The 24,047-nt window shown below is 39.4% G+C and overlaps 3 protein-coding genes across 3 annotated transcripts; 2 read left to right on the forward strand and 1 right to left on the reverse strand.

The window, feature by feature from the left end:
• Nucleotides 1-2,974: 2,974 nt before the first annotated feature.
• On the forward strand, nucleotides 2,975-10,938 carry smcr8a (Smith-Magenis syndrome chromosome region, candidate 8a). Its single transcript, XM_008415577.2, has 3 exons — nucleotides 2,975-4,102; nucleotides 6,407-8,173; nucleotides 10,055-10,938. Exons 1-3 carry the CDS (start codon nucleotides 3,450-3,452, stop codon nucleotides 10,515-10,517), a joined length of 2,883 nt encoding a protein of 960 aa, XP_008413799.1. The 5' UTR covers nucleotides 2,975-3,449; the 3' UTR covers nucleotides 10,518-10,938.
• A 5,272-nt stretch (nucleotides 10,939-16,210) lies between these two features.
• On the reverse strand, nucleotides 16,211-18,687 carry bud31 (BUD31 homolog). Its single transcript, XM_008415578.1, has 4 exons — nucleotides 18,490-18,687; nucleotides 17,535-17,657; nucleotides 16,778-16,944; nucleotides 16,211-16,698 (listed from the first exon to the last, which is right to left on the reverse strand). The coding sequence occupies exons 1-4, from the start codon at nucleotides 18,581-18,583 to the stop codon at nucleotides 16,648-16,650; spliced, it is 435 nt and encodes a 144-aa protein (XP_008413800.1). The 5' UTR covers nucleotides 18,584-18,687; the 3' UTR covers nucleotides 16,211-16,647.
• Nucleotides 18,688-19,082: 395 nt separating this feature from the next.
• Nucleotides 19,083-23,037, forward strand: pdap1b (pdgfa associated protein 1b). The gene is made up of 6 exons (XM_008415579.2): nucleotides 19,083-19,219; nucleotides 19,521-19,612; nucleotides 20,369-20,473; nucleotides 20,965-21,086; nucleotides 21,355-21,506; nucleotides 22,565-23,037. The coding sequence occupies exons 1-6, from the start codon at nucleotides 19,207-19,209 to the stop codon at nucleotides 22,627-22,629; spliced, it is 549 nt and encodes a 182-aa protein (XP_008413801.1). The 5' UTR covers nucleotides 19,083-19,206; the 3' UTR covers nucleotides 22,630-23,037.
• Nucleotides 23,038-24,047: the final 1,010 nt, after the last annotated feature.

Here is a 24,047-nt window from a genome sequence, read left to right on the forward strand (position 1 = left end):
GTGTCGTAAAGTCCCCAGTGTTGTGAAAAGTTGAATTGAGGAAAATTAATCATCCCCTTTTCATTGTATGTGAGATACAATGTTTTTTAAAATAATATCTAGGCATGAAAAAAGTAAATTGAATGTTGAAATGTGTATGTATATATACAATTTAATTAGTTACGGAATGTTATTTGATAAGAACTGCAAGGTATAGAAAGAATTCCCTTACACTAATGTAGTTTTCTAAAATGAACACTTGTAATAATAATAATAATTCATTCCTCAGCCTTGTTAATTGTGTTGAGAAAAAAGTTGTATCACTGTTTCTGACTATTTTTCCTAAAACTAAACGTAATTTCAAAAAGCACTCGTGAAGAATAATTATAACCTTGACAAAAATAATAATAATAATAATAATAATATTAATAATAATAATAATAATAATTATTATTATTATTAATATTAATAATTATTATTATTATTAATAATAATAATAATTAATAATAATAATAATAATAATAATTATTATTATTATTAATATTAATAATTATTATTATTATTAATAATAATAATAATTAATTAATAATAAATAATAAATAAGAAATAATAAATAATAATAATAATAATAATAATAATAATAATAATATTATTATTATTATTATTATTATTATTATTATTATTATTATTATTATACAAGACCCAGTCTAAAGTTGTTTTAAATTAAAGTAAATATTGTCCCCTTCTTTCCTACATTTTAATTTTAACGCCATTCAGTCCTGGGATTAAGACGTTTTTCTTAAAGAGTCTGAAAAAGGCATTAAGCTAACTCTATAACGTTAAATTTTCATAACAAAAATTTGCAATAAATTTAAGTGAAGTGTAAAAAATACATTAACTACATGTAGCAAAAATATTAGAAAAATAAAATTGCGTTTTAGTCAAACGATAATGACCAAAACTAAACTAAAACGTTTTGTCATTAACACTAAAATCTCTACACGTTGCGCACTTACAATGTTTGGCCAGTAGGTGGCAGTGAGTGGTGTGACACATTGAAGTGAAATTTGATTTGTAAGTAAAACATCAACACTTTCACACAAGGACTAAGCAGGTTGGTTGATGACTTATGCAACGGCCACCATGTATGAAACGGAATAACCAAACAAAACTTGCATTTTAATTTTCTGCTACTGTACTCCTTCACTGCATATTGGGTTATTATTGTTTTTCATGGAAAGCAATGTATTAAAATCCGTAGTGCATTGCAATAAAACATATTTAACCTTTGATAGAACACATAGCACACAGAGGGTGTTTAGCTGTGGTTTGTCATATTATCAGACTTCTTTTGTATGCAGGTGTAGTTTTTGAATTTTTTAGAATTATTTTTATATACATTTTTTCATAATAGTATGCTCAAGATTTCAATGCTGCATTCGTTGCACACTTTTAGGAACAGAGTATCATGACAAATGAGCACATTTGCAGTGCATATTCGAAGCTGTGTGTTGTGTTATTTTTATAGGAGAAGTTCTGGTTTTGCCACTTCTAACCTCTAAAATGCTCAAACATCATCACTTTATAACTTCTGCCTGTCAAGAGGAAATGTCAAGTAAGTTCCTTTCATTTAAAAAAAAAATGATGGTGTGTGTTTGACGGTTAGCTCAAACACATTTATTTTCATTTTCATGCAGCGGTATCGCTTACAGTACGGGTCTCTTAGCTCTTAGTTGATTTTTCCTTTAGTGGAAAGCAAAGTGGAAATAGATTTGTTTATCCATTTTAAAGATGATTTCTGTTAATATTAAGCGACTGAAGTATATATTGTGAAGTACAGGAACCTCCAGACTGGTCCCAAAGTCATTTTCTAAATTGGGTGCTCTCTGTGTGTGAGTTTCTGCTCCTTGATATTTGATAAAGGTTATTCTCAAATAACCTTCATCAGTGTGACAACCTGTGCTCACTCCATGTTTTCACAAGCTAACAYGCTTCATTTCTCCCAGATCACATGCTGTCCTGCTTGTCTCTTTCACTTCTCATTTTCTGTGTAATCCTGCACAGAAAAGGGAGAAAGTAATCAAAACCTGATTTATTTTTAACCTGTTMTGATTTGATCGTTCAATCTCACTCTGTTGAGCCACTTACTGTTGACCTATGGAGGATATTTTTCTGCAAGCCAACAATAAAAAAAAAAACAAGTCACTTTGAAATAAAAAATTACGGGAGCAAAGAGAGTTCATAGAATTTCCTGAGTTTATTAACAAACTCATTGTTTGCCACAGTTTTAAAGCTCCCTAAAAACTCCTTAGAAAATATTAGCTGGAAGACTGATGTGGTAAATTAACTGTGTTGTGATTTCTTCATCAGGTCCTGCTGAATATCTTGGCTTGATTTTTTTCTTGTCTTAGTTCCTATTAGTAAATAGGTTAACCTTTCTCCTTATTTACACTTGCACGCTTTCCTCAGTTTGAAGTCCAGAATAATAACACGTCTGACAGATTTAAGTTTAAAGTAATCTTTTAATTTTATCAACATGCTTCTTTAAACTGGAAGTAAACGTCTTTGTTGAAGTCCAGCCAGAGGTCTTGCTTGAATTTGCCTCCAGTCTCAAAGACTTTTTTAGCTCACCCAAAGATTATTTGCAAAACAAACAACAACAACAAAAAAAAAACCCCATTGAAAACATGCAAACAAAAGTTGGTCATAAAATACAAGAGGAATTTGATTGCTTTAAAACTAACAAATATATTTATATTAATGATTAAGATGGGTGTAAATTATTTACCACATTCTTTTTAGCTAATAAAATGCAATTAAAACGAAAAAAAAAAAGTTTTCAACAAAAAATTTTTTTTAATATATTATTATAAGTAATTACACTAGAAGTTAATATTTCTGAATTTGTTGAATTAAAAATAAATAAATAAATAAATAAATCAACATTTTCGTTTCAGGCGGAGTTAGTCCCCCCCCCCCGATGGGCGGAGTTTTGGTCACATGACCAGGCAGCATCCAGCTGGGCAATCATGGCGGCTGTCTCTGGACGTGAACGGCAGATGTAGCGTTTTTCTCCGCAAACAATGTCGTTTGATCCACGCGCCGGACTGTGATCCGGACGCCAGAGAGCGGAGGGACGGCAGCCCCACACGGGGACATGAAGAAGAGGAGGACGGACGGACGCTCCTCTGCGAGGCGGCTGTAGCATGAAGGCTCTGCAGGCTCCCCGGACACTGTGATTCCTGARGAGGGCTTTTGTCTGCCAAGGCGCTGGATGGCATTTTATTTATTTTTTGTCGAGTTGATCATTTGTATTTTTAATTGGCGGAGTTCTTCTCGCAGATGTTGAGTTAATTTGGCGATCAGAATAGGTTCTTTGGAGCAGCTTCACCTTATTGAAGGTTTTACTACAGTGTGATGATGGCCAGTCTGAATGGACTCTCTCTCTGCTGTCCACACACGGCTTTTCTATGACTGTTTGTGCTTCTGCTGCTTCTCATGCCTCCCTCAGTAATAACACTATGATAGGCTCCCCAGATGTGGTAGCTTTCACTAAAGAGGATGAATATGGGCAGGCAAGTCAAGACCCTCTGGATCTCCCGGAGGAGTTCTCCATACCCCTCTACCCTCTGGCCGACTCCAATCCCTGGGCCAAGACCTCCTACGCCAAGTTCACCAAAGACTTCATCCTCATCTCGGAGTTCTCAGAGCAGGTGGGCCCCCAGCCTCTCCTCACCATCCCAGGTGATCCCAAAGTCTGTGGCACCTTCGATCTCAACTACTTCTCCCTGCGGATCATGTCCGTGGACTACCAGGCCTCCTTCGTGGGGCATCCGCCTGGCACCGGCTACCCGAGGCTCAGCTTTGTGGAGGACTCCAGGGTTGTCCTGGGAGACTCGAAGGAGGGAGCGTTCGCATACGTCCATCACTTCACCCTGTACGACCTGGAGGCGCGGGGCTTCGTGCGGCCGTTCTGCATGGCGTACGTAGCAGCAGACGAGAAGAAAATCATGCTCCAGTTTCAGGAGCTGTCCCTCCGCTTCTCGCAGGCCTCGGAGTGTCTGAAGGCCGGGAACAGAAGAGCATTCGCCAAGGAACTCCAGAGGAAGCTCCAGGACCTGGAGTAAGAGCTTTATTTCAAATTTTAGGTGTAAACGTCTTGTTCAGAGGTCTAAATTAGATTTTTAGATGAGGTCAAAGGTTCAGAACAACCAGTGATGAGGGTCACTTTGTGTCATCTCAGTGAGATTAGGGGTAATCCGCTGCTCGGCCACCTCAGATTCTCCTGAAACTTTGTAGCAGTGACCTCTGCAAGCTAAAACCATCTTACCTGAAATTCTAACATTTTCACCATTTATCACCATGTCAATTTTTTAGAATAAATCACACAGTGTGGAAAGAGAAACTATTCCACTTTGCTGACACATCTTATGTCATAAATCCATCTCTTGAGTCTTCAGTTTTCAGGAGATGTTTAAATGTACTTTCTGAATGCAGTAAACACAGATGAAAAAGTTGTAGTTTTTTTGTGTAATGCCTCAAATTCAGGATTTGTCTAAGACTTGCAAATTTATTTGAAAGAAATTAGGAAACACATATGTAATGAACTGTTTCTTAGCTCATCGTTATTGTGAGAATATTATGGAAACATCACCAGTTCCCAACACCATAATGTTGGTATAAATTGAAGTTATGGCCAACTAAAGTTGACACAATTAATAAAATAAATTAGATTATCTACTTGTCCGCTAAGTTTCAATATCCCTCTACACTTCCTTTGGTCTTCGGCTACAAAACATTTACGAAAACTCCCATCTTATTTAGCCATGGAGATTTGCACAAGTTAAGGTTAACTAGGCTGATTCTAGTTCTGTTGTGAATTTTCATTTTTCTTGCTGGAAATAGAAAATTTTGTTGGTTGGCCAAGAATAAAATCACAAAACTCGCCAAATTCTTGAGCATTTCCCAGTTTTTTATGTGCAAGCTTCAATGTCGTTCACATCGTGTTGATAACGGGCATCAGCGGTTTCAGGATTGACTCGCTGTTTTGTCTGCTTATGAGCCTGGATTTTGAGAATTGCTGCCGTTAGGCGGTCTATTTTTTATTTACACTAACTTTAGTAATCTTTCTCCTAAGGTTTTCTGTGAGGAAATAACAGTAATGATGTGCTTTCTACAAGGTTTTAAGATGAAGCGAATACCTGCTTGGATGAACAAAAACACGTTCCGTTGTCTTCGTTCAAATAAAAAAACAGGCAAAAATCCAGAAGCTGTAAAGCAAATGCATTAACTTAGCTGAATATTCACGAGTCTCTCCATGATGATCACAGGTTTCAGCTGCTTTTCAGTGTCAGCCTAATAGTTTTCAATTGTTAGAAGATGCATCAACACAATGTAGAAAAGGAAAGGTCGATGGAGTTACTTGGCAAAGCATTAAACTGCAAAAGGCTATTAGGTTATTTCCAAACAATGGAGTCCATCATCATTGATCCCTGAAAGATTATTCCCATGTGGAAAACATTCCAGAATGCCACCTATCAGCTCCCAGGGTCAGAGGTTGAGGTTAGGTAATTAAAGAAGCTGTAAAAAAAAAAAAATCTGTAAATGAGATAATCAAATCTTGTCCTATCCAAGATAACTCTCTAAGCCTGTAGATAAGTACTTAACTGAAAACCACTCAGTTATGAACTATTAGAGTTCATTTCAGAATGATGCGTATGAGTTAGTATAGCTTGTAAAAAAAATTAACAGCAGCACTGCTTAGATGTCCAAAGTTTCATTTTTAAACAAACCACAAGACGTCCTGACCAATGTCTGCTGAACAAACGCAACCAAAGCAGACCAGTTGGATCACAATGACCCGTGTTAAATGGCGAAAACCCAAACTCATACCAACTGTCAGAATCGAGCTTTATTTGCCAAGTATTTTCACACATCCAAAGAATCTGTCCTTGCTTACAGAAGCTCACAGTGCACAGAGAGGAACAGTACACACAATAGATACAGATGCATCCTAACACACTCACACAGATATACACACACAACCTTGCATACCTGTAAACCTTTATAGAAACATAAACTACTAATTTATAAACGAATAAATAATCAATGTCAAACACGGGGATAGCAGGGTGATGATTTGGGCTTGTAGTCACAGGAGCTTGGCACCGTTCTTGCACTGAGATGACCAAGCCTTCCTGCATACACCAAAGTATGTCTCCAATGTGAAGCCAAGTATCTGACTGGTAGTATTTGCCCGATTGTTAGTTTGTAGGGTAAGATATTATGTCGAAAGGTATAACCAACTTACTCAAGGTTGAGAATACGTTTTTCCGGTATAACCAACAATCAGTCAGCAGACTACCACTGGTATTTTTAGGACCGTGCCGTTCCATGCCTATCACTGCATCTGTTTTGTTCTGCTCAGGTACACCCACTCGGTGCTGCAGCGGGAGGAGGGCCTGCAGAGAGAGGCGGGGCCTCAGTGTGTTTACTCTGCCCATGCTGTAGAAAAGGCCAATGAGCTGGCCAACGTGGAGAAGAGCATTTATGAGCACAGAGACCTTCTGAAGCAGATCAGTGCCTACCATCGGCGACCACGGCGGGATCCGCACGCCGTCTCGTGCCAGAAGTGCATGACAGAGTGCTTGAGAGAGTGCGAGGAGCTGTTGGACAAATACGCCAAGCTGGCAAATCCCCTCGGTTACAGCCAAAGGGTTCCCAAAGGAGAAGGCGACGAGATTCAATCCGATGAAAACAGAGGGGAAGAAGAGGTGGATGAAGACGATGATGAGGGTATTAAACGCAGGCCGTCATACACGCCACAGCTGATCAAAGCCAAGTCTGCAAAGTGTTTTGACAAACGCCTGAAGACCTTGCAAGAACTGTGTGAGGAGAATTTCTACGAGGCCACCGTGGAGCTTCTGAAAGAGACTGAGAGGAGTTTCCGCGGCGACCTGTGTTACCTCTACACTCGCCGCCTGGACAAGTCACTGCGCAGGAATCAAAAAATTGTCAACTTCCTGTTTGAGGCAGATCTCACTGATGACGTTGAGGATGAAGCCGAGACACTGAGACCATTCTGCGCTGTGAATCATGCCATAGACAACTACATGCACTTGAATCCACCTCATATCGTCCTGGGGTCAGAGGCTCTTGAGCTTAATGGATTAAAATCTCAAGGTCCGCTAGGCCTGGCTTGTAAAGCCGCCACTACTCAGGAGCTTGGACTTCTGGGAAGCCATCTGGACTCCTCTCCCTCAGACCAGACCTTGGAGACACAGGAGAGCTCAGAAGGGACCAAAGAAAGCTTCAGCAGCGATAAAAGTGGAACAGATCAAACTGAGAAGCAAGAGAGTCTTGCGAGTATAAATACAGAAGGTCCTGATCCGGACTCTGACTTGACACCAGAACCCGACCAAAACACCTACCCAGAAAGGGAAAGCAGTAGCGAGGACATGGAGACCACTGCTGGGGAGGATGACTGTGATACCGGACAAGACCAGACCCCCGTGTCTTTGCTGGAAGTCGTGTCCGAACTGGAGGCCAGAAAGGATGGCGGGTGTGAGGTGGGAATGCACTCGGAGCTGCTGGTTCCCATGGATACAGCTTGCTGTATGGCCCAAGAGGGTTTCCTCTATGAGGCAGCTGACCCTGACGCTGTGCCTTGCCTGAGTCCAAACTCTACCCTCAACCCCTCTAAGGTTCTGGTGGTCAACCAGGAGCCCCACGCCCTTCACCCCATCCAGGATGAGTACACAGTGGGTTCCCCATGCTCAGAAAGTCCACCACCTGGGCTGGAGCTTCCCGTGGGCGTCTTTGGAGACGCAGTTTCTCGTAGCTCCATGGAGGACGGGTTGGAATGTACCATGAGTGCTTCCACGGGCTCCGACCGGGCCGCCTCGCCGCTCGGATACGGGGGGTCGGTGACCCTCCGTCAGAGGAAAAAAGCCGGGCAAGGCGCTTTGAGGTTCGTGCGCCAGTACTCCTTTGCAGTGCAAGCCCTGTGGTGTCTGCTGAGTGGCAGGACGCTGGTGGTGCTCGGGGCGGACGAGGGGAGAGTCCGCCGCCTCGTGTCTGCTCTGGCGCTTTTCGTACCCAACCCTGGCAAGAGTGGAGAGAGGGTCCAACCCTGGCTGTCCTGTCCCTTCACCCTCGTCGACCTTCACAGGTGGAAACTTATTGGGCTGCAAAGGTAAGAATTGCTTCAAAATCAAATTACATTTTAACCCTTTTTACTGATTTTTAGTATTTAAGATGTACAGTGCTTTGTAAAATGTTTACAAACAAGGAACTTTTACACATTTTGTCACTTTTCAGATTGAAACGTCGTTTTATTTGCATACAACAAAGTCAACCAATCTATAGTTAAAATCCGACCCCTGGGGTTTTTTAATCTTGTTATGGAAGAGTGGCAAGAATAAATTCCTTACTGAAGAAATGCTGTTTTCAGTTTTCCCCAACAAACCAAGAAGGGGACACAGCAAACATGTGGAAGAAAACACCTTCGTTCAAAACGCTACTTGTGGTGGAAAAACTACTGCACTTCACTTTAAACACCATTTCCACTATGACAATGTTTTTCAAAGTGGATTCCACCAGGGGGCGCTGGAGAGGCCTCAAAAAGCTGCAGGGAAAATTAGAAAAAAAAAAAATCAAATACATTTCATCCATTTTTTTAAATCATAAAAATCGAATCTGTTTTTCAATCATTAACAAAAAAACCAAGTTTAAATAACTTAAAATGATGTTTGCTCATCTTTCTGATTGGTTGCCAGTCAGATTTATCCAGCTGCTCAGCTCCTTGCGCTAGCATAGCAACCGTGAAACAGATCCCTGCTGTGGAGGTCACTGCTACCAAAAACCCCTGACAACTCTTGACCAACTAAAATCAGAAGGTATGCGACAGCATTATGCTAACAAATATAATAATTAATGAATGATAAATAAAAGTGAAGTAAAGGCAAATGATTTGTTCAAACTTTTAGAACAAATTCTAAAGTTTGTTTACATATTTTGCAGCATGGTCTGTTGGTTTTCAAAGGGGCCTCTGCCAAGAAGCTAATGCTGTTTGTGGGAAAGTTTGGCAAACACATGCACAATGCACTAATATCATAAGGACAGCGTCATGCTGCTGGGAATCGAATTCTCCAGCAGGGATGAAGAGGAGGAAAAAAACAAACCTATCAGAGGCCGAGGAAGGTGTTCACCTTCTAGTGCAATTGCCAGATCTGCAATTCTGCCACTCAAATTGTATAAAAAAGCAGATTCAAGTGTTGCAATGGCCTAGTCAAAATCCAGCCAAAATTCAATTGTGAATTTGAGCTCGACTTGTCTTGCAAAGATTTGGCTAAGAAGCTCAACTTGTCTAAATTTATCACATGCAAATCCATTCGAATGCACTGAGGTCCGCGGAAATATGTGAGAAACCGTGAAAATATTCATTGGCGATGAAATCTTTTATGGCAACATTTGCTGCAGAACATGAAACCAAATCAGTCACGACTTACCTGGAAGAAACCTTGAATTTTTGAGGGCTTTGCGGCGTTTCTGCAAGTGTTAAATCTGAAGCCGATGACATCATCATCTCGCTTCAATCACCCCTCACGCCACACTTACTCATCTGCTCTGACTCAGCCCTCGGTGACTCACTCTGACAGCCCTGCGGCTTTTCACGCACATCTGTCCATGAACGTTTCTTTTCTACTCTTTCTGCAAACAGAACCTTGACTCCTTATGCGTCACATATTGCGTATTCCTACTTTTTGCACCAGTGCTGGGCATGAATGTCATGAAATTTTAGGCTTTAGTAGTTTGATTCAAAGTTTTTACTTTTTTCTGTTGAGCAATGATGTTAATGTTGCCAATTCCGCAAATGAGATTAATGAATTATGCCAGGAACTTTGTCGAGGTTAGAAAAACGGGTGTGGTCTAAGAGCATCTTGCTGGAGGACCGATCCGTTCGTTCGACCCTGGAGAACAAAAATCACCATCAGCTCTAACTTGATGACTTTTACTCCCATGATGTTTAATTGCAGGGTTAAATTGTAGATGTAATCGTCGTCTCCTCCCTCAGGGTTGCTTCTCCCGCTGGCTCCAGCGCCCTCTACTCCCTGTCCCGCTACAGCCGCTACATCTCCATCCTGGACGCCGACATGAAGACTCTGCGCTGCCCTCAGTACCGCGGCCAGCTCCTCGCCAACATGGCCGACCACCGCACCTACATCCGCCGCGGCTCCACCTACTTCCTCCACCTGCAGAGCGCGCTCTGCCGCCTGGCGGCCAGGGCGTTCCTGCTCACCTTCACGCACCACCTCCACCTGCCGGTCAGCCCCACAGAGGGGCCCGAGGCGGTGGAGGCCCGGCGGCGGGGCTTCCTGCAGGAGCAGCTGGGGCTGGACGAGGAGGACGGCCAGATCCTGCTCTACCTCAGCCGGCTCATCGCTCAGCGGTACCTGCAGCCCGCTAACAGCGACGGCTGCGCAGCCGTACCGTGTTTTAGTTTTAACTACGTCACCAGCGTTTTATATAAGATCTGATTCCGCAAGGGGAAGGGGCGGAGCTGGAATCCTTTCCAACACCTCTCAGCGGAAGTCACCGCTGATACTTTGGGGCCATTCGGACCAGGAGTGATCTACATAAGAACAAAATCTCTGCACTGATTTGTTTTTCTCCATTTTAATCTCCGTCTGCCTCACTGTGCATCTCTGTGATCTCACACCTTCCTCTGGTGGCAGAGAAACCTGAGCCGAATGTCTCTGCCGACTCTTCTCGACACTTCCATATCGGAGCAGATGAACACTGGCCTACGAATACATGTTGAAGCAAAAGCAAAACCGGCAAAGAACTGTAGCGTCTGGTTCGACTGCCTATGGCTTTACGGAGCACCCTTTGCAAAGTTACATATAGGGAAAATATTAACAGCAATAATTTGGCTTATTTAGCCTGTCGTAGATTTTTTTTAAATGTGCGTGTTCCTTTTTCAAAGTCAATATTTTCACCATGTTATTCCTACATTTATAAATGTCAGTTTGAAACTAAATATGTAATTCACAAACTAGTCGCAAACTAAATATTTAGCTTTCAAGTTTAATATTTAGCTGAGAAGCTAAGTACTTGGTTTGAAAATTAAATATCTAGCTCAAAATTAAATATTTATTTAGCCAACTAAATATTTAGTGCCAAATTAAGTAATAAGCTATTAAGCTAAATATTTAGATTAAAACAAAAATATTTATTTTCCAAACTAAACATTTAATTTTCAAGTAAAATATTTATTTTCCAAACTAAATATCTAGCAAAGTTAAATATTTAGTTATTTAGGCAGCTAAATATTTGCTATATTGCTGGCTTACTAAATAGTTAATCTGAAAGTTAAATATTTAGATGGCAAGCTAAATATTTGCTATATGGCTAGCTTGCCAACTAGATATTTAATTTTAAAGTTTAATATTTAGATATTTAGCAAGCTAAATATTTGCTAGCTTGCTAACTAGATATTTAATTTGAAAGTTAAATGTTTAGTTTGTCTCCAACATGGTGCAAATAGGACTTTGAAAAATGAGCACCCAATGTTTTACTTGTGACAAGCTAAATAAAAGGAAAAAAATGCTGTTCATTTTTTACTGTGTAACTTCACAAACGGCGCCGCATATGTGTTGACAGCTTTTATACCCTGCGCACTACATGTAAACATGTTTTTCAGCACCGCAGCGCCTCGTATGCCGACATTTTCTGTTGGCCAAGAACAGACGCTGTTCGTGAAACGCGTGCAGCTGGTTTTAGAAACTAGCCCCTCTCTTTGGGACCGTCCATCTGTCCCTTATTCTATGCTCGCCAACATGTTTTTTTTTTGTTGTTGTTTTTTTTACAGCCCACATTCCTTCAGAAATGGACAAGTGTCCAGTTTGTTACAAATGGCTACGCGTTGTACGACCGTTCCTACGTAAATTTAAGCTTTTAATTTCAGGGCTACGATGTCCGAGGTGGTGGAGAACCGAATCCCGTCGGTCAGGAGAAACGTTACCGATCAAATAGTTGGGACCAGCTGCTGGAGAGCATTTTCTTGACTATTAAACAGGAGAATTTTAAAGCTATTTAACCTAAATGTATTGAATTTCACTGTTGTCTTAAAGTTGTGTGAGAGTGACGTGTTGTCAGCATGAGACAGTCTTGTGTCAGAGTGATCACTGTGTTGATAATATTTCAGTTTTGTTACAATACGGTTTACTGAAAGCAGTTACTCTTTTAATGCTCTTAACAATAAACTTTTATTTCTTGTGCCAACAGAAGTTTAATGCAGGACACCTGCTCAACTTTATTAACTACAGATGCACCAATCAGACTTTTACAGGCTAATACCGATTTTTGGTTTTCCTTGAAATCGGCAATGATGTTTTGTTTTTTTTTGCATTTCTTTTGTCTGAGAACTAAAACACATTCAAAAGGGGGAAATATGTACTGCAGGTTATTTGATTTGAAATCTGTCAGAAAATGAAGAAGTAACCCAGTTTTATCCTGATTAAATTCATATTGGTGGATCTTAATAAATGAGAAAATCAACCAGTCACTAATTTTATTAAAAATGTAACACAGTAATTTTTCTTAGGTGTTTATGGCTGTTAATTTTTATGATTATGGCTTTTAACCCCTCCCCCCCAAATGCAACTTCTCTCAAAATTTTAAATGTCACATAAGACAAACAAAAATATAGTTATGTTGTATGTACATATACAAATGCTCAGCCTACTTAAAAATATGTCCTTTTTAAATGCACTAATTTAGATGGAGCTCCTTTTGCGTGAATTAATGCATCTTTGAGCCGGCTGCTTTCACTTTGGACTTGGGCCATGACATCGGCAGCAGATGTTTTTCCACATAAGCTTTTTCCCCTGTTGCTTCTGCACATTTTTTTTTTTAGTCAGTTTTTCCTTCCACTCAACTTTCCATTAATGTTCATGGTTATTATAGGCTTCTGTGACGCATCTTCAGTGACTATCAGGTCAACATTTAGAAGGTCACAATGTGACATTTCTGCAATAAAATATATTTTATGCTATATCTGAAATATATTTTTGAATTATCAGCTACAAACCACAATCATCAAAATGAAGAGAAGGGGGGGGGGGTTGAAATTTGAATATTTTTGCTCCATTTTACCATCTTCTTGAATGTTATAAGTTACACTTTTCAAGGACATTCTAATTTATTGAGTCATGTTGTTTCCATAATGCTAATCATTTCTGGATTTTTTTAATTAAACTTGAGGCGAGGTTTTAATATTATTATTTTAGTGTGTTTAATCTGCTGATCACTGAGCCCTGCAGGGACATAGCAGTCGATTCTCTGGCCAATTAATTAGTGCGCCTGCTGGTGGCCCACTGCAGGATAAACACTCCCAGTTTAGGATTTAGCTTTTAAAAGTGGCTTATCTTTGCGTTTTGTGCCGTCTGTGATTCTGTGGGATGGTAACTACATGACTGCATGGTCAGAGTTTAAAGGTCACTACAAGCAGGGCTTTGAACTACTACTTAAGTGGATATTGGTGCAGCATGTGATGAAGAGATGCACCTGATTTATTGGGTTTTTGTCCTAGTCATGCAAAAAAAATAAAAAAAACTACAAAGAACAAAAAAAACCCACCCTGAATGTAATCTGAGAAGCCATGCCGCTGTGTCCTTACGTTGCCGTATCATGTCTGCTTTTTGTATCTCATCAAACTGCAGGTTCGGCCCTGCGAGGAATTTGAATTTGAATAAAGCACGATGTGAATGTCCTCCTGTTTGCCTTTGTGTTTGTTTTTGCTTCTTTTTGTTTTGCCTGCTGCTGCTCGGGGGTGTATGTGTGCATTTGTTTGTAATACCTTGTGGGGACCATTTTCATGACGCATACGACGTTGTGGGGACCTGCTGCTCCTTGTGAGAACCGAACCGAAGCCTGGTCCCCACAAGGGGAAACGCTGTTTTTGGGTCAGGGGTTAGATTTAGGACTAAGGTGTGAATTGAGTTTGGGTTAGGATTAGGATAAGGATAAGGATAAGGATAAGGTTTAGGCTGTAGAAATGAATGGAAGTCAATGGAAAGTCCCCACAAAGACTTTCACGTTTGCTGAACACACAGCAAACGTGTGTGTTCAGATGAAACTTCCCCTCCAGTAAAACGAACAGCCTCGTCTGTGTGTGTCTGCGTGACTTTCTCCTCAGCGATGACGGATGTGCAAGCATCTGAGGTGCCATGAATAATAAATGCTCATCATCTGCGAAACACTTCTAATTGCCCTGCGGGAGCAGAGGATGTGAAGGTGTTTTGATGTGAAAACAAGTCTGCAACAATATGATCCGTCCTCACAGCGCGATGCTGCGCTAAGGAGGCGTGTGGGCGACTCGGTGCACAGCTTGAGATGTAAACTACAGTTTGCCTCAGCAGTTAATGGCTAAAAACCGAATCTTCCACTCTGATTTGTGAGCGACGAAAAGGAGGAGATGCTCGTTTGGATTTTAATCGATCGGGGATGCTGAGAGAAGGAGTTGATGCGCTTCATCTCAACTTCCCTTCAGGTTTTATATTGATCATGTAGTCAGACTGTGTTTGGAAGCCATTTTGAACTAAATGTCACCACCACATGATGAACAGAAGTCACTTTTATGTCCCTTTTAGCTATGACGTGCTTGTTTTGGCCCTCGAGCCTCAAGTTTGACACATGGTTTAAATCATTCAAGCATTAACAATCACATGCAATGATTTAGATCCAACTTTCCCCACTTTTTCCTCAAATACAAATGTTTTTTCCCTGGTAAAATACTAAAATAACAAACAGTGACAACAGAATTTGAATGCTTGAAAWTTTGTACAAAATTTCACAGATTGTTCTAATCAGGAAAAAAAAAATCTAGACATGCCCCTGCCCACAAACCCACAGTTACACTGTAAATAGCTGTTGTGGTGAATTATGGGTCATGTAGTGTGGTACTSGCAGCCCATTAATAATAAATATATGAGCTTATCTCCCGGCCCTGATGTAGCCGGTGACATCACTGAGATGGATCAACACACATTAGTGCACAACTGTGAAGAGGAAAGAAAATATTTGGTTTTCAATGGTTTTTAGCAAACAAAACCTGAAATGTTTTATCTTTATTTGCATTTAGTTSCACCAGGTCAATACTTCATATGGCAGAAAACATTTCAGAGTCAATAGCATAGATTTATTTCACCAGACTGTTGATGGTGAGATGAAAACAAAGTGAAAGTTTTACTGATAAAAGCAACAAAAAAAAAAAAAAACCCAAAGCAAACAAAAATCTTAAAATTGAAAACTTAACAGAAGCTCTTYATCTCTTAATGGCCACATTTTTTATTTTCACTTTAGTTTGGTAGCAGATTGCACCACTAAGTTTAATTCAAAAACATTTAAACATTTATTAAACTGAGCTGATAAATAAGAACGTTTTTAAAAACAACCAAACAAGAGGGACTCGTATCTTGTAGCCTAAAATAAATCTGAAATTATTTACGAATGCTTTTTTATGTAGAAATCAGGCTAGTGCAATCCATTAACATATTGTGCATTTAGTTTTGTTTATGCAATAGAAATCTTTTTACATTTTTCATAAGAGATAAAARTTTGTGGCCCCCACCTATTTTTTAACGAACTTCACAGTTGTGGCCCCCCTGCTGGAAAAGGTTCAGACATCCATGTTTTAAACTAAACGCTGCCTCCTCTTGTTAAGCTGAAGAACTACATATATAGTTCCATGTTTATCCGTCGCGATTGGGACATTTTGACTCCAGTTTTACGCTAATAAACATATGAATTATTTAGCTGTAACACCATCTTGTGTATACAGATGACCTGGTGGTCTTCAGCCCAAATAGTTCTGATTTATATCAACTAATTACTATATATATAGCGAAGTTAAAAAAAAAATTTTTTTTAAAGGTTTTGACGTCTTTACACAAAATATTCAGTAAGGAAGCAGGAAGACCCGACCGAACGCCCCTTGTTTGTTGTTCTTGTGGCGTAATAAACTACAGCAATAACAGCAAAAAATATATATTTAAAACACCTGATCAGTTTCAATTAACGAAGACTGACATTCTGCCTTATTGAAATGCTCCATGTTTCCCACTTCTGATTCTTCTACTATGCTTCAATAACAGCATGACAGCTAAAATAGGTGATACTGAACTTGTAATTGTGATAAAATGCCAACAAAAAGCACAAAACGACAGGAAATGACTGAAATGTTTTATTTAAAAATCATACTATAATAATGAAAGATATCAGGATTTTCATCCAAAAACTAGAGAAAAAAAAACAGCATACTTCAATCTACTTTAAATGAAAACCAACGCATTAGAACCGACCTTCACAGCGAGCATGGCTGTCTGGAATGACAGGTCTGACTCAGAAACGGTCCACAACTTTCAATAACAGAAAGCACAAACAGGAAAAACTGACAAGAAAAAAATGGCCCCCGGTCTCCGTGTTCTCCCATCGCCTTACTGCGTTTAAACACAGAACATTGATCCCACGTAAGGGCAGCTGACGGTGAAGGTAATGATGCGTTTCTGACGCAGATGAAATAATAATGATAATAATAATAATTAAAAAAAAAATTTCTCCATGCTTGTATTATGAAAACCGGAGGAGTCCTCGAGGCAAACACACTCAGCCGGAGCATCCTCTGCATCCACAGTGAGTGCACTCAATGATCCTTCCCTGCAGAACACAGACCATCTTAACATCAGACCGGACCGATCTCGGCAGCAGACAGTAAAAACGACTTTGTCAGACTTACGACTTCCAGCTTGCTCTTGGGGACTCTGCAGATGCAGTTGGTTCCAAAGTTGGTGTCTCGGGTTTGGATGCAGCGCAGGCAGCACAAGTTCTCGTAGCCCTGCTTCTTCCACTTGGCTATCAGGTTCTTGTCTGCGTAGCCTTCCTTTATGCAGTAGTCGTATAACTCTGCCACAAAACAAACAATTGAAACAATTGAAAATTGAGTCGTTGTGGTTCGTGTGCAGAGAAACCAACACATTTATCTTATAGAGGGYTCCTGCACATCTTTTTGTCGACATTTTATCGCTTTCTGCACCTGTTCTAAATTACAAATGTAAAATTTCATATTCCTGAAAGAGTCAGGCTTCAAATATGAATGAATAAATTTGTGRMTAAGCAGATTTGTGCATGGATCACTGGATGGATAAACTAGATGGGTAATCCAAGGGATAGCAAGTGGGTAGATGAAAGGTTGGGTGAATAGACAGATTGATGGATAAACACAAATGGATGGATGAATAATTGAAACTGACACATGCATGGATCAATGGGAAAACGAATAGGTAACAGTACGGAAAACACATCTGGAAATTACAGCATCTGGCTAAACTGACCTGACCTGGAAAACATTCATTTMATGTATTTATAAATTGCACAGGAACTCTTGACTTGAAGTTATAGTTTTAAAGTTTACAGACACACTTAAAACCACTAAAGCAGTCAAAAAAGGAGAGAGAGAAACAACACTGAGATCATGGTGTTAAGCATCTCCGTACCTCTGCTGATGGCTTTTCTTTTGTAGAAGAGATCGTAGATGTACCGACTGCGCTGGTGGTGCAGCCTGAAGATCGGCCAGAGGGACTCCACCTTCCGCTTCCCCTCATGAGGGTCTGTTTCAGCTGGGACACAGAGAGCAGATGAAGAAAATTAGTATAAAGATATTTGGATACATTATTCAGATACTGTATATTAACCAAAAGTACAGCAAAAATAATGGAGGAATAAAAGCGAAAATATTGGAACCTGCTTGGTAAAATATGCTGGATTTTTTTTTTTAAGCCAAGCTGTAACAACATGTCTTCAAATTATTTCTTTAGATCTTTGAAAACAAAATCTTATCACTCCTGTTTGACTTGGTTCCCTTCACAAACCATTTCCCAGTGTTTTACTTTTGGGAAAAACGAACAAAGAAAAAAAATACAGATGGATGTACTACATAGGTAATAAATAGATAATTCGGCGTGTGAATGTGCCTTTTGAAATTTCAATTGGAAATATTAAGGGCATTTTAAATGAAACTGATTGTTCTTATTCTTATTAGTCGTCTGGTTGTGCCTTATGTGATGTCACTAGAGGCATACGTGATGTACCTAGTATTTTGGAGGGTAGATTTTTATCTTTATTACATAACAATGTATTTAATTTAAAAAAACACTATCTAGTGTTGTCCTATAGTTGACAAAGTACATCTAAAGGAGAGTAGACAATTTTTAGAGACCGATCTGACTGGTAGCTTTAACGTTAGCAGCTCATGTTGGAAGTTCTTTCCAAATATACTGCAAGACTATCTTAATTTGAATACCTAAGGCMCACTACCAAAGCATTGGGTGGGAGGAAACATAAAAATTACACTCAAATAAAGAAATTACATTACGCTTTATCTCAATGGCTTCCTGTATCCTATTATCCTGCTATTTCGTTCSTTAAACATCCGTATGAAAACGGACCTACCCTCTCTCATTTTCTGATCCAGCTCATCCAAAGTGGGCTCGATGAGCTCCCATCCATCTGGAGGTGGCTTTCTGCTCCTCTTTACTTTCGGCATTTTGACTGTTTTGAACAAAACTAAAGCRAAACAGAACCTTCTGGTGTTTTCGATCTTCAAGTATCCGACGCCGAGCCCGTGTCAGGCGCGCAATTTTTACGTAATCTAGGSGACTGATGACGACATCYCTAAGTTAAAAATAACATATTTCTYTGTAGCTGGAGGTTACCAATTTTAATATAATCTTTTATCAATAAMATTTTAGAGTTTATTTAAACCTGTGTTTTGTCTGTGAGTACTTTTGTACAATAACATAAACTTAAGGTTTGATTTTTTTCCAAGGCCTATTGCATCACTTTGGCGCTCCTGTAAATCGCCGTACAGTAAAATACACAAGTCATCATATTTCTTTTTAAACAGAAAAAATATTTAGTTTTATTTATATTAAAATTATGTGTCGCCTTTATGTTTGTTTTATAGCAACAAAAATTGCCTTCTGGATCTTTACAAAGTTCTTGAACAAAATATTTTCCGTCAGGCAGATGGTTCAGCCCCAAAGAGTTGCTTCAGCTTTTCGCCTCAGAGTTTAGCCAGCTGTCAGTTTATGCTGTTGCCTTAACATTTATGTTTTTTGTTAGTATTTTCCTTTTAGATAAGTTGTAACAACGACGTAGTTTTACAAAATGCCAAAAGGAGGTAAGACCATGCCTACTCATGTTACATTGGTTTTAAAACCTGTTTTTGTTCACCTTTTGTGCTCGTCGAGAAGGGAAAACGATACCAGCGACGCGCTGTTTTAGTACACCCACCGGTGTCCCGTTTAGCTGTTATTTTAATTTAGCTTCAAATGGAGACATAGCTATTAAAGCTATTAAAATATGTTTTAAGGTCATCTTTGTCTTATATTAGTCGTCTGTTCACTGTTCGGTTCTTCAGATGTATACAATGTAATCAGCTGTGTATGAGACGAGTGATGTAATGTTTCGTTTTGTTTCAGGCAAAAAAGGTGGCCACAAAGGTCGCATGCGCACGTACACAAGCCCCGAGGAGATAGATGCTCAGATGAAAGCAGAAAAGGAGAGGAAAAAGGTAGGTTTAAGAGGGTACACCAGATTATTACTTGCTCATACAGTGAACTCCATCCATCCATTTTCTTATACCCTTGYCCCTCAGTGGGATCGGGAGGGTTGCTGGTGCCTATCTCCAGACGGGGTTCACTCTGTACAGGTCGCCAGAGACAGACAGGACAAACAACCATATTTACACACACACACACACACACACACACACACACACACACACACACACACACACACCTAGGGACAATTTAGAGAGACCAATTAACATAACAGTCATATTTTTGGACTGGAAACCAGAGTAACCGGAGAAAACCCACGCATGCACAGGGAGAACATGCAGAAAGACCGGGCCAGGAATCCAACCCAGAACCTTCTTCCTGCAAGGCAACAGCTCTACCAACTGCACCACTGTATTTCTAATTACACAGCGTAAAAATATTTTCCCTCCCTTGAAGTAAAGTAAATTAGTTGCGTCAAGCAAGTTTAATTTAGTAATTATTTCAAACAAGGATATTCACATGTACATCTTTATTGCTAACATCAATAGAAAAAACTGATTAGTGATATTTATTTTACCCTAATAAATAATCAACAGCAAAAACAGCTGAGGGTGACATAACTGCTTAAAAAAATACTTTATTGGTATGATCATGATCACCAGTGTGGGGTGTTTTGAGTGGAGTCTTTGTGTTCTTAACCTGGTTTTTTTTTGTAACGTGCTAATGAGTGTATCCTACCTCTGCTTTATGTTATTTTTATGTCACAGCATGAACAAGAGGAGGAAGGGGAAGAAGGAGCATCTCCTAAAGACACAGCAGAAGAGAAACTGCCGGGATCTGACTCGGAGGACAGTGACGACGACGATTCCCTGGTATTACATCGCCCCCCTTCCACCATTGCTCTGTTAAAATATCCACACACAGTTCAACACACACCTAATCATACTGTATGCAGTATTCAGGTTTGGTTCAAGGCATTTATAAAACCACATGACCAAATATAACTTATGGAGTTCCTCAAGGCACCACCTTAGAGTGGCTTTACTTAAAAAATTACATGTGAAATGTTTATGGTGTTTTTTACCATATGGTGGCGACATAAACCTCTACATTTGTGTCGACAGGCCTTAGCAGCCAATGAGTGAGTGTCTTTAGAATATCAAAGAGAGGCTAAAAATTAGAGATTCCAGGAACTGAGGTAAAGTCATGCAACCAGACTGACACTTTAATCCTCAGTTCAGGACTATTTTATCATTTTAATTTTCTTAAGATCTTAATTCTTTTGTTTCAAATATTTACATCTTAATTCTATTCTTTTAAGTTAATTCTTGTCATTTTCCCCTCGATTTGTTTATTGTTGTAGAGAAAGAGAGCTGGAGTGGAGGGATTGATAGAAATCGAGAATCCCAACAGAGTGGCTCAGAAGTCTAAGAAGGTGACACAGATTGAACTGGATGAACCGCGGCAGTTATCAAGGAGAGAGAGGTTTGTGATTTCTGGCTCTTTCCTTGTGATCAAAAAAGATTTTTACATAACATCCACAATGGCATATTTCCAGTCCTGGACTTGGTGAGGCACATTGTTAGCATATTTTGACAAGTATCTCCACAAAAATGCCGCRTGATCCTCCTTCCGCAGTTTGTGATTTGGTGTTGTTCAATGCAAAAGAAGTTACACGAAAAAGAAACATTCAAATGCTAAAGTTATATAATCCCATTCATAAATATCGAGTGTTTGATTTTCTCATAAACAGAGAAGAGATTGAGAAGCAGAAAGCGAAGGAGCGGTACATGAAGATGCACCTGGCCGGGAAGACGGACCAGGCCAAAGCAGACCTCGCCCGCCTCGCCATCATCAGGAAACAAAGAGAGGAGGCAGCAAAAAAGAAAGAAGAGGAGAAAAAAGGTAAACCTATTTTTTACATTTTTTTTTTTGAATAACTTACAGTCAGGTATTGTAAGGTCACAAAACACCGTTTAAATTTAATTTTACTGAAAAGCATTAAACGATACTTGTGAAATAATACCATCTTGTTTTATCTGCACATGAGGTAGTGCAGATACMAAATGTTAATGAAAAGTTGTTTGGTGTCCAATGAGTAAATTAGCTAAACCTCTGGGACTGAGTGGCTGATTTTCATACCTTTACAGTGGTAGATAAAATCGGTTTCACATGTAAATATCGGCCAATCGCGATAATCCAAAATTTAGGAGATCGGGGCAGATYGACAGGCGCAACCCTGGTAAGAATATTTTCCCAAGATCCAATAAAGGATGTGGACTCCATTTTATTACAGTTGCTATTGATACATTTGTTTCAGAACGGATTTTTACCATTGCACTTTTTTGGCACACCTGCTTGTGTTGAAGCTTTGGATGCAACACTTTAGYCTCTAAACTTCTGACAAGCATGTTACCTTATCAACGTTTTCTCCAGATCTCAAAAAGAATTGTCTCTAAGAACCGATAATTTGTAGTGAATCCGAAGAACCGGCTCCTCGCTTTCTTTTCCTTTGGCTGCTCAGCTCTCACTCTCAGTGGCTCTGCCCTCCTTTTGGCAGAGCTTTGTTCTGATTGGTAGCATTACAGCCTTTTGGCCAATCACGTGTAAGCATGTGGGATTATACAATTATTTGCAGTGTTCTGTTCATTTGTTTTTGTGTTAAACAAAAAAATGTTATTACATTTTTACACAAAMATAAGAATGCTTGCTTTCATAACAAAACAAATAAATAAAATTCATAWAAACTGAATGCAAAGGGATTTGTTATAGTTTAAAATATTTCTATGTGCCAACTTAATCTAAAATATGAGGCAGCAGAAGATGAGAAATTAAGTCGTTTGGAAGCCAAAAGATAGCCGGCTATCTGAAAAGAGCCACACTTACAGTTTTCTACGCCGCCACTGTGTACATGTCCTAACATCTAGATCTGATTATCTATCTTTTACTCTTTTCTCCTACAGCAAAAGAAGCAGCGGTGGCGGCGGCGGCAGCAGCGAGAGGGGTGAACTCTCTCTCTCTGAAATGATGCCGAGTCTTTAACAGAGGCTTTTTCACTCATTCATGGACTGGCGCAATATACATTTGACTATTTTTAACTGAAGATCATTGAAGAGTATTTGACGACACTGTCACTACGGAACAGTTGGAAAAATGATTGAGGAGTCGTGGAGGGGGGGAAGAGGGGGCTGGGTGTATTTGGCGTGGCGTTAGCGGCTCGGAGTCCCTCCTGGGGATAAAAGCTACAAATGAGAATACACTGATCTTCACGTACACTTGGAATGAACCCCTCAATGTTAATCACGCTATACTTATCATTGTACAATTCCAACTTTGCTAAGTGAGCTTTGCCACTATGTCTTTTTTTTGATCTTACATTGTATATAACTGACTCATTAAAACAAATTTAAGATGAATTATATGAAACCAGTAAAAACGTGTCTGTTCATGATTTGCTTGTTTATGAGAGAACACTGTGTTGTGAGCCTGCAGATGTATTATGTGTTGTTCCCAGATTCAGACTGGAATCAGACCTGATCTGGTTTAAAAACCGACTTCCCCAGCCTGAGGGGCAAGAGTMCGTGTCGCATCTCCTGATAGGAAAATAGGATGAGTCAATATCGTAAGCGTTTACTTTGGAACGATATAATCTACGAAAAACTGCAYATAAAAAACTATATGCTGAGTTTAAAACTACTAGATTGATAAAAGTGTCACTTTTCTTATCTATGGGAACATTTTGGGWATATTTTGGGGTCAAATGTAATGACTTTATCCTAAAATATACTCAAATGTTCCCATTGATGTTTCAGAGATTTTTGAAAAATYCTGGTGAATGAAAATCAGCTTTTATTCTCCCAAGAAAGACCATCGTCTCAGGTTCAGAAGTAGCGYAAGATTAKCGATGCGACAGGTTTAGCACATATCCTTCATAAATTTGTGTGCTGGCTCTTGAAGCTCTGACTCCAGTTCAGTTCACACATTGAGAAGCTCTCTCATACTTCTCTCTCTGAACATTATACAATGTTTCCTTATTTACATAAAACATTTTTCTCCCATAAACTTCCATATGCATTTTACATCATGCAATGGAACAGGAGTTATTTTGAGTACTTTTCATCACCAAATTTCTTCAAATATGATTATGTATTTTCATTCATATTTTGATGCGCTTTTCCTACATGTTTTGAGAAGCACTTTGATATTACCTGTGAAAAATTTTTGTTGTTTTTTTCTGTAGGGCTTCCAAACTATATCCAAACTGTATTTAAGAACACAGAATGACAAAAAGATGTCAATATTAAAAACTGAACATTTGAGTWGGAGGCTTCAGAATCGATGCCAGAATATGCCAAAAGTCACTTATCTGCCTCTTGTGACGTCACCTACGTAAATCCACAAATGTAGAGCAACAGATATTTTTTCCCCTTCATTGAGCTCTATAAA

Source organism: Poecilia reticulata, linkage group LG8 (assembly GCF_000633615.1).
Source record: "Poecilia reticulata strain Guanapo linkage group LG8, Guppy_female_1.0+MT, whole genome shotgun sequence".
Lineage (NCBI taxonomy): Eukaryota > Metazoa > Chordata > Actinopteri > Cyprinodontiformes > Poeciliidae > Poecilia > Poecilia reticulata.

What these genes read in the sequence shown, in the direction of transcription:
- smcr8a (XM_008415577.2), top strand. Translation starts at nt 3,450, where the DNA reads ATGACTGTTTGTGCTTCTGCTGCTTCTCATGCCTCCCTCAGTAATAAC. An exon ending in AGGAAGCTCCAGGACCTGGA is followed by an intron (nt 4,103 to 6,406) that starts GTAAGAGCTTTA and finishes TGTTCTGCTCAG; the next exon opens with GTACACCCACTCGGTGCTGC. An exon ending in AAACTTATTGGGCTGCAAAG is followed by an intron (nt 8,174 to 10,054) that starts GTAAGAATTGCT and finishes CTCCTCCCTCAG; the next exon opens with GGTTGCTTCTCCCGCTGGCT.
- bud31 (XM_008415578.1), bottom strand. Translation starts at nt 18,583, where the DNA reads ATGCCGAAAGTAAAGAGGAGCAGAAAGCCACCTCCAGATGGATGGGAG. An exon ending in GGATCAGAAAATGAGAGAGG is followed by an intron (nt 17,658 to 18,489) that starts GTAGGTCCGTTT and finishes TCTGTGTCCCAG; the next exon opens with CTGAAACAGACCCTCATGAG. An exon ending in AAGAAAAGCCATCAGCAGAG is followed by an intron (nt 16,945 to 17,534) that starts GTACGGAGATGC and finishes GTTTTGTGGCAG; the next exon opens with AGTTATACGACTACTGCATA.
- pdap1b (XM_008415579.2), top strand. An exon ending in CAGAAAAGGAGAGGAAAAAG is followed by an intron (nt 19,613 to 20,368) that starts GTAGGTTTAAGA and finishes TTTATGTCACAG; the next exon opens with CATGAACAAGAGGAGGAAGG. An exon ending in GAAAGAAGAGGAGAAAAAAG is followed by an intron (nt 21,507 to 22,564) that starts GTAAACCTATTT and finishes TTTCTCCTACAG; the next exon opens with CAAAAGAAGCAGCGGTGGCG.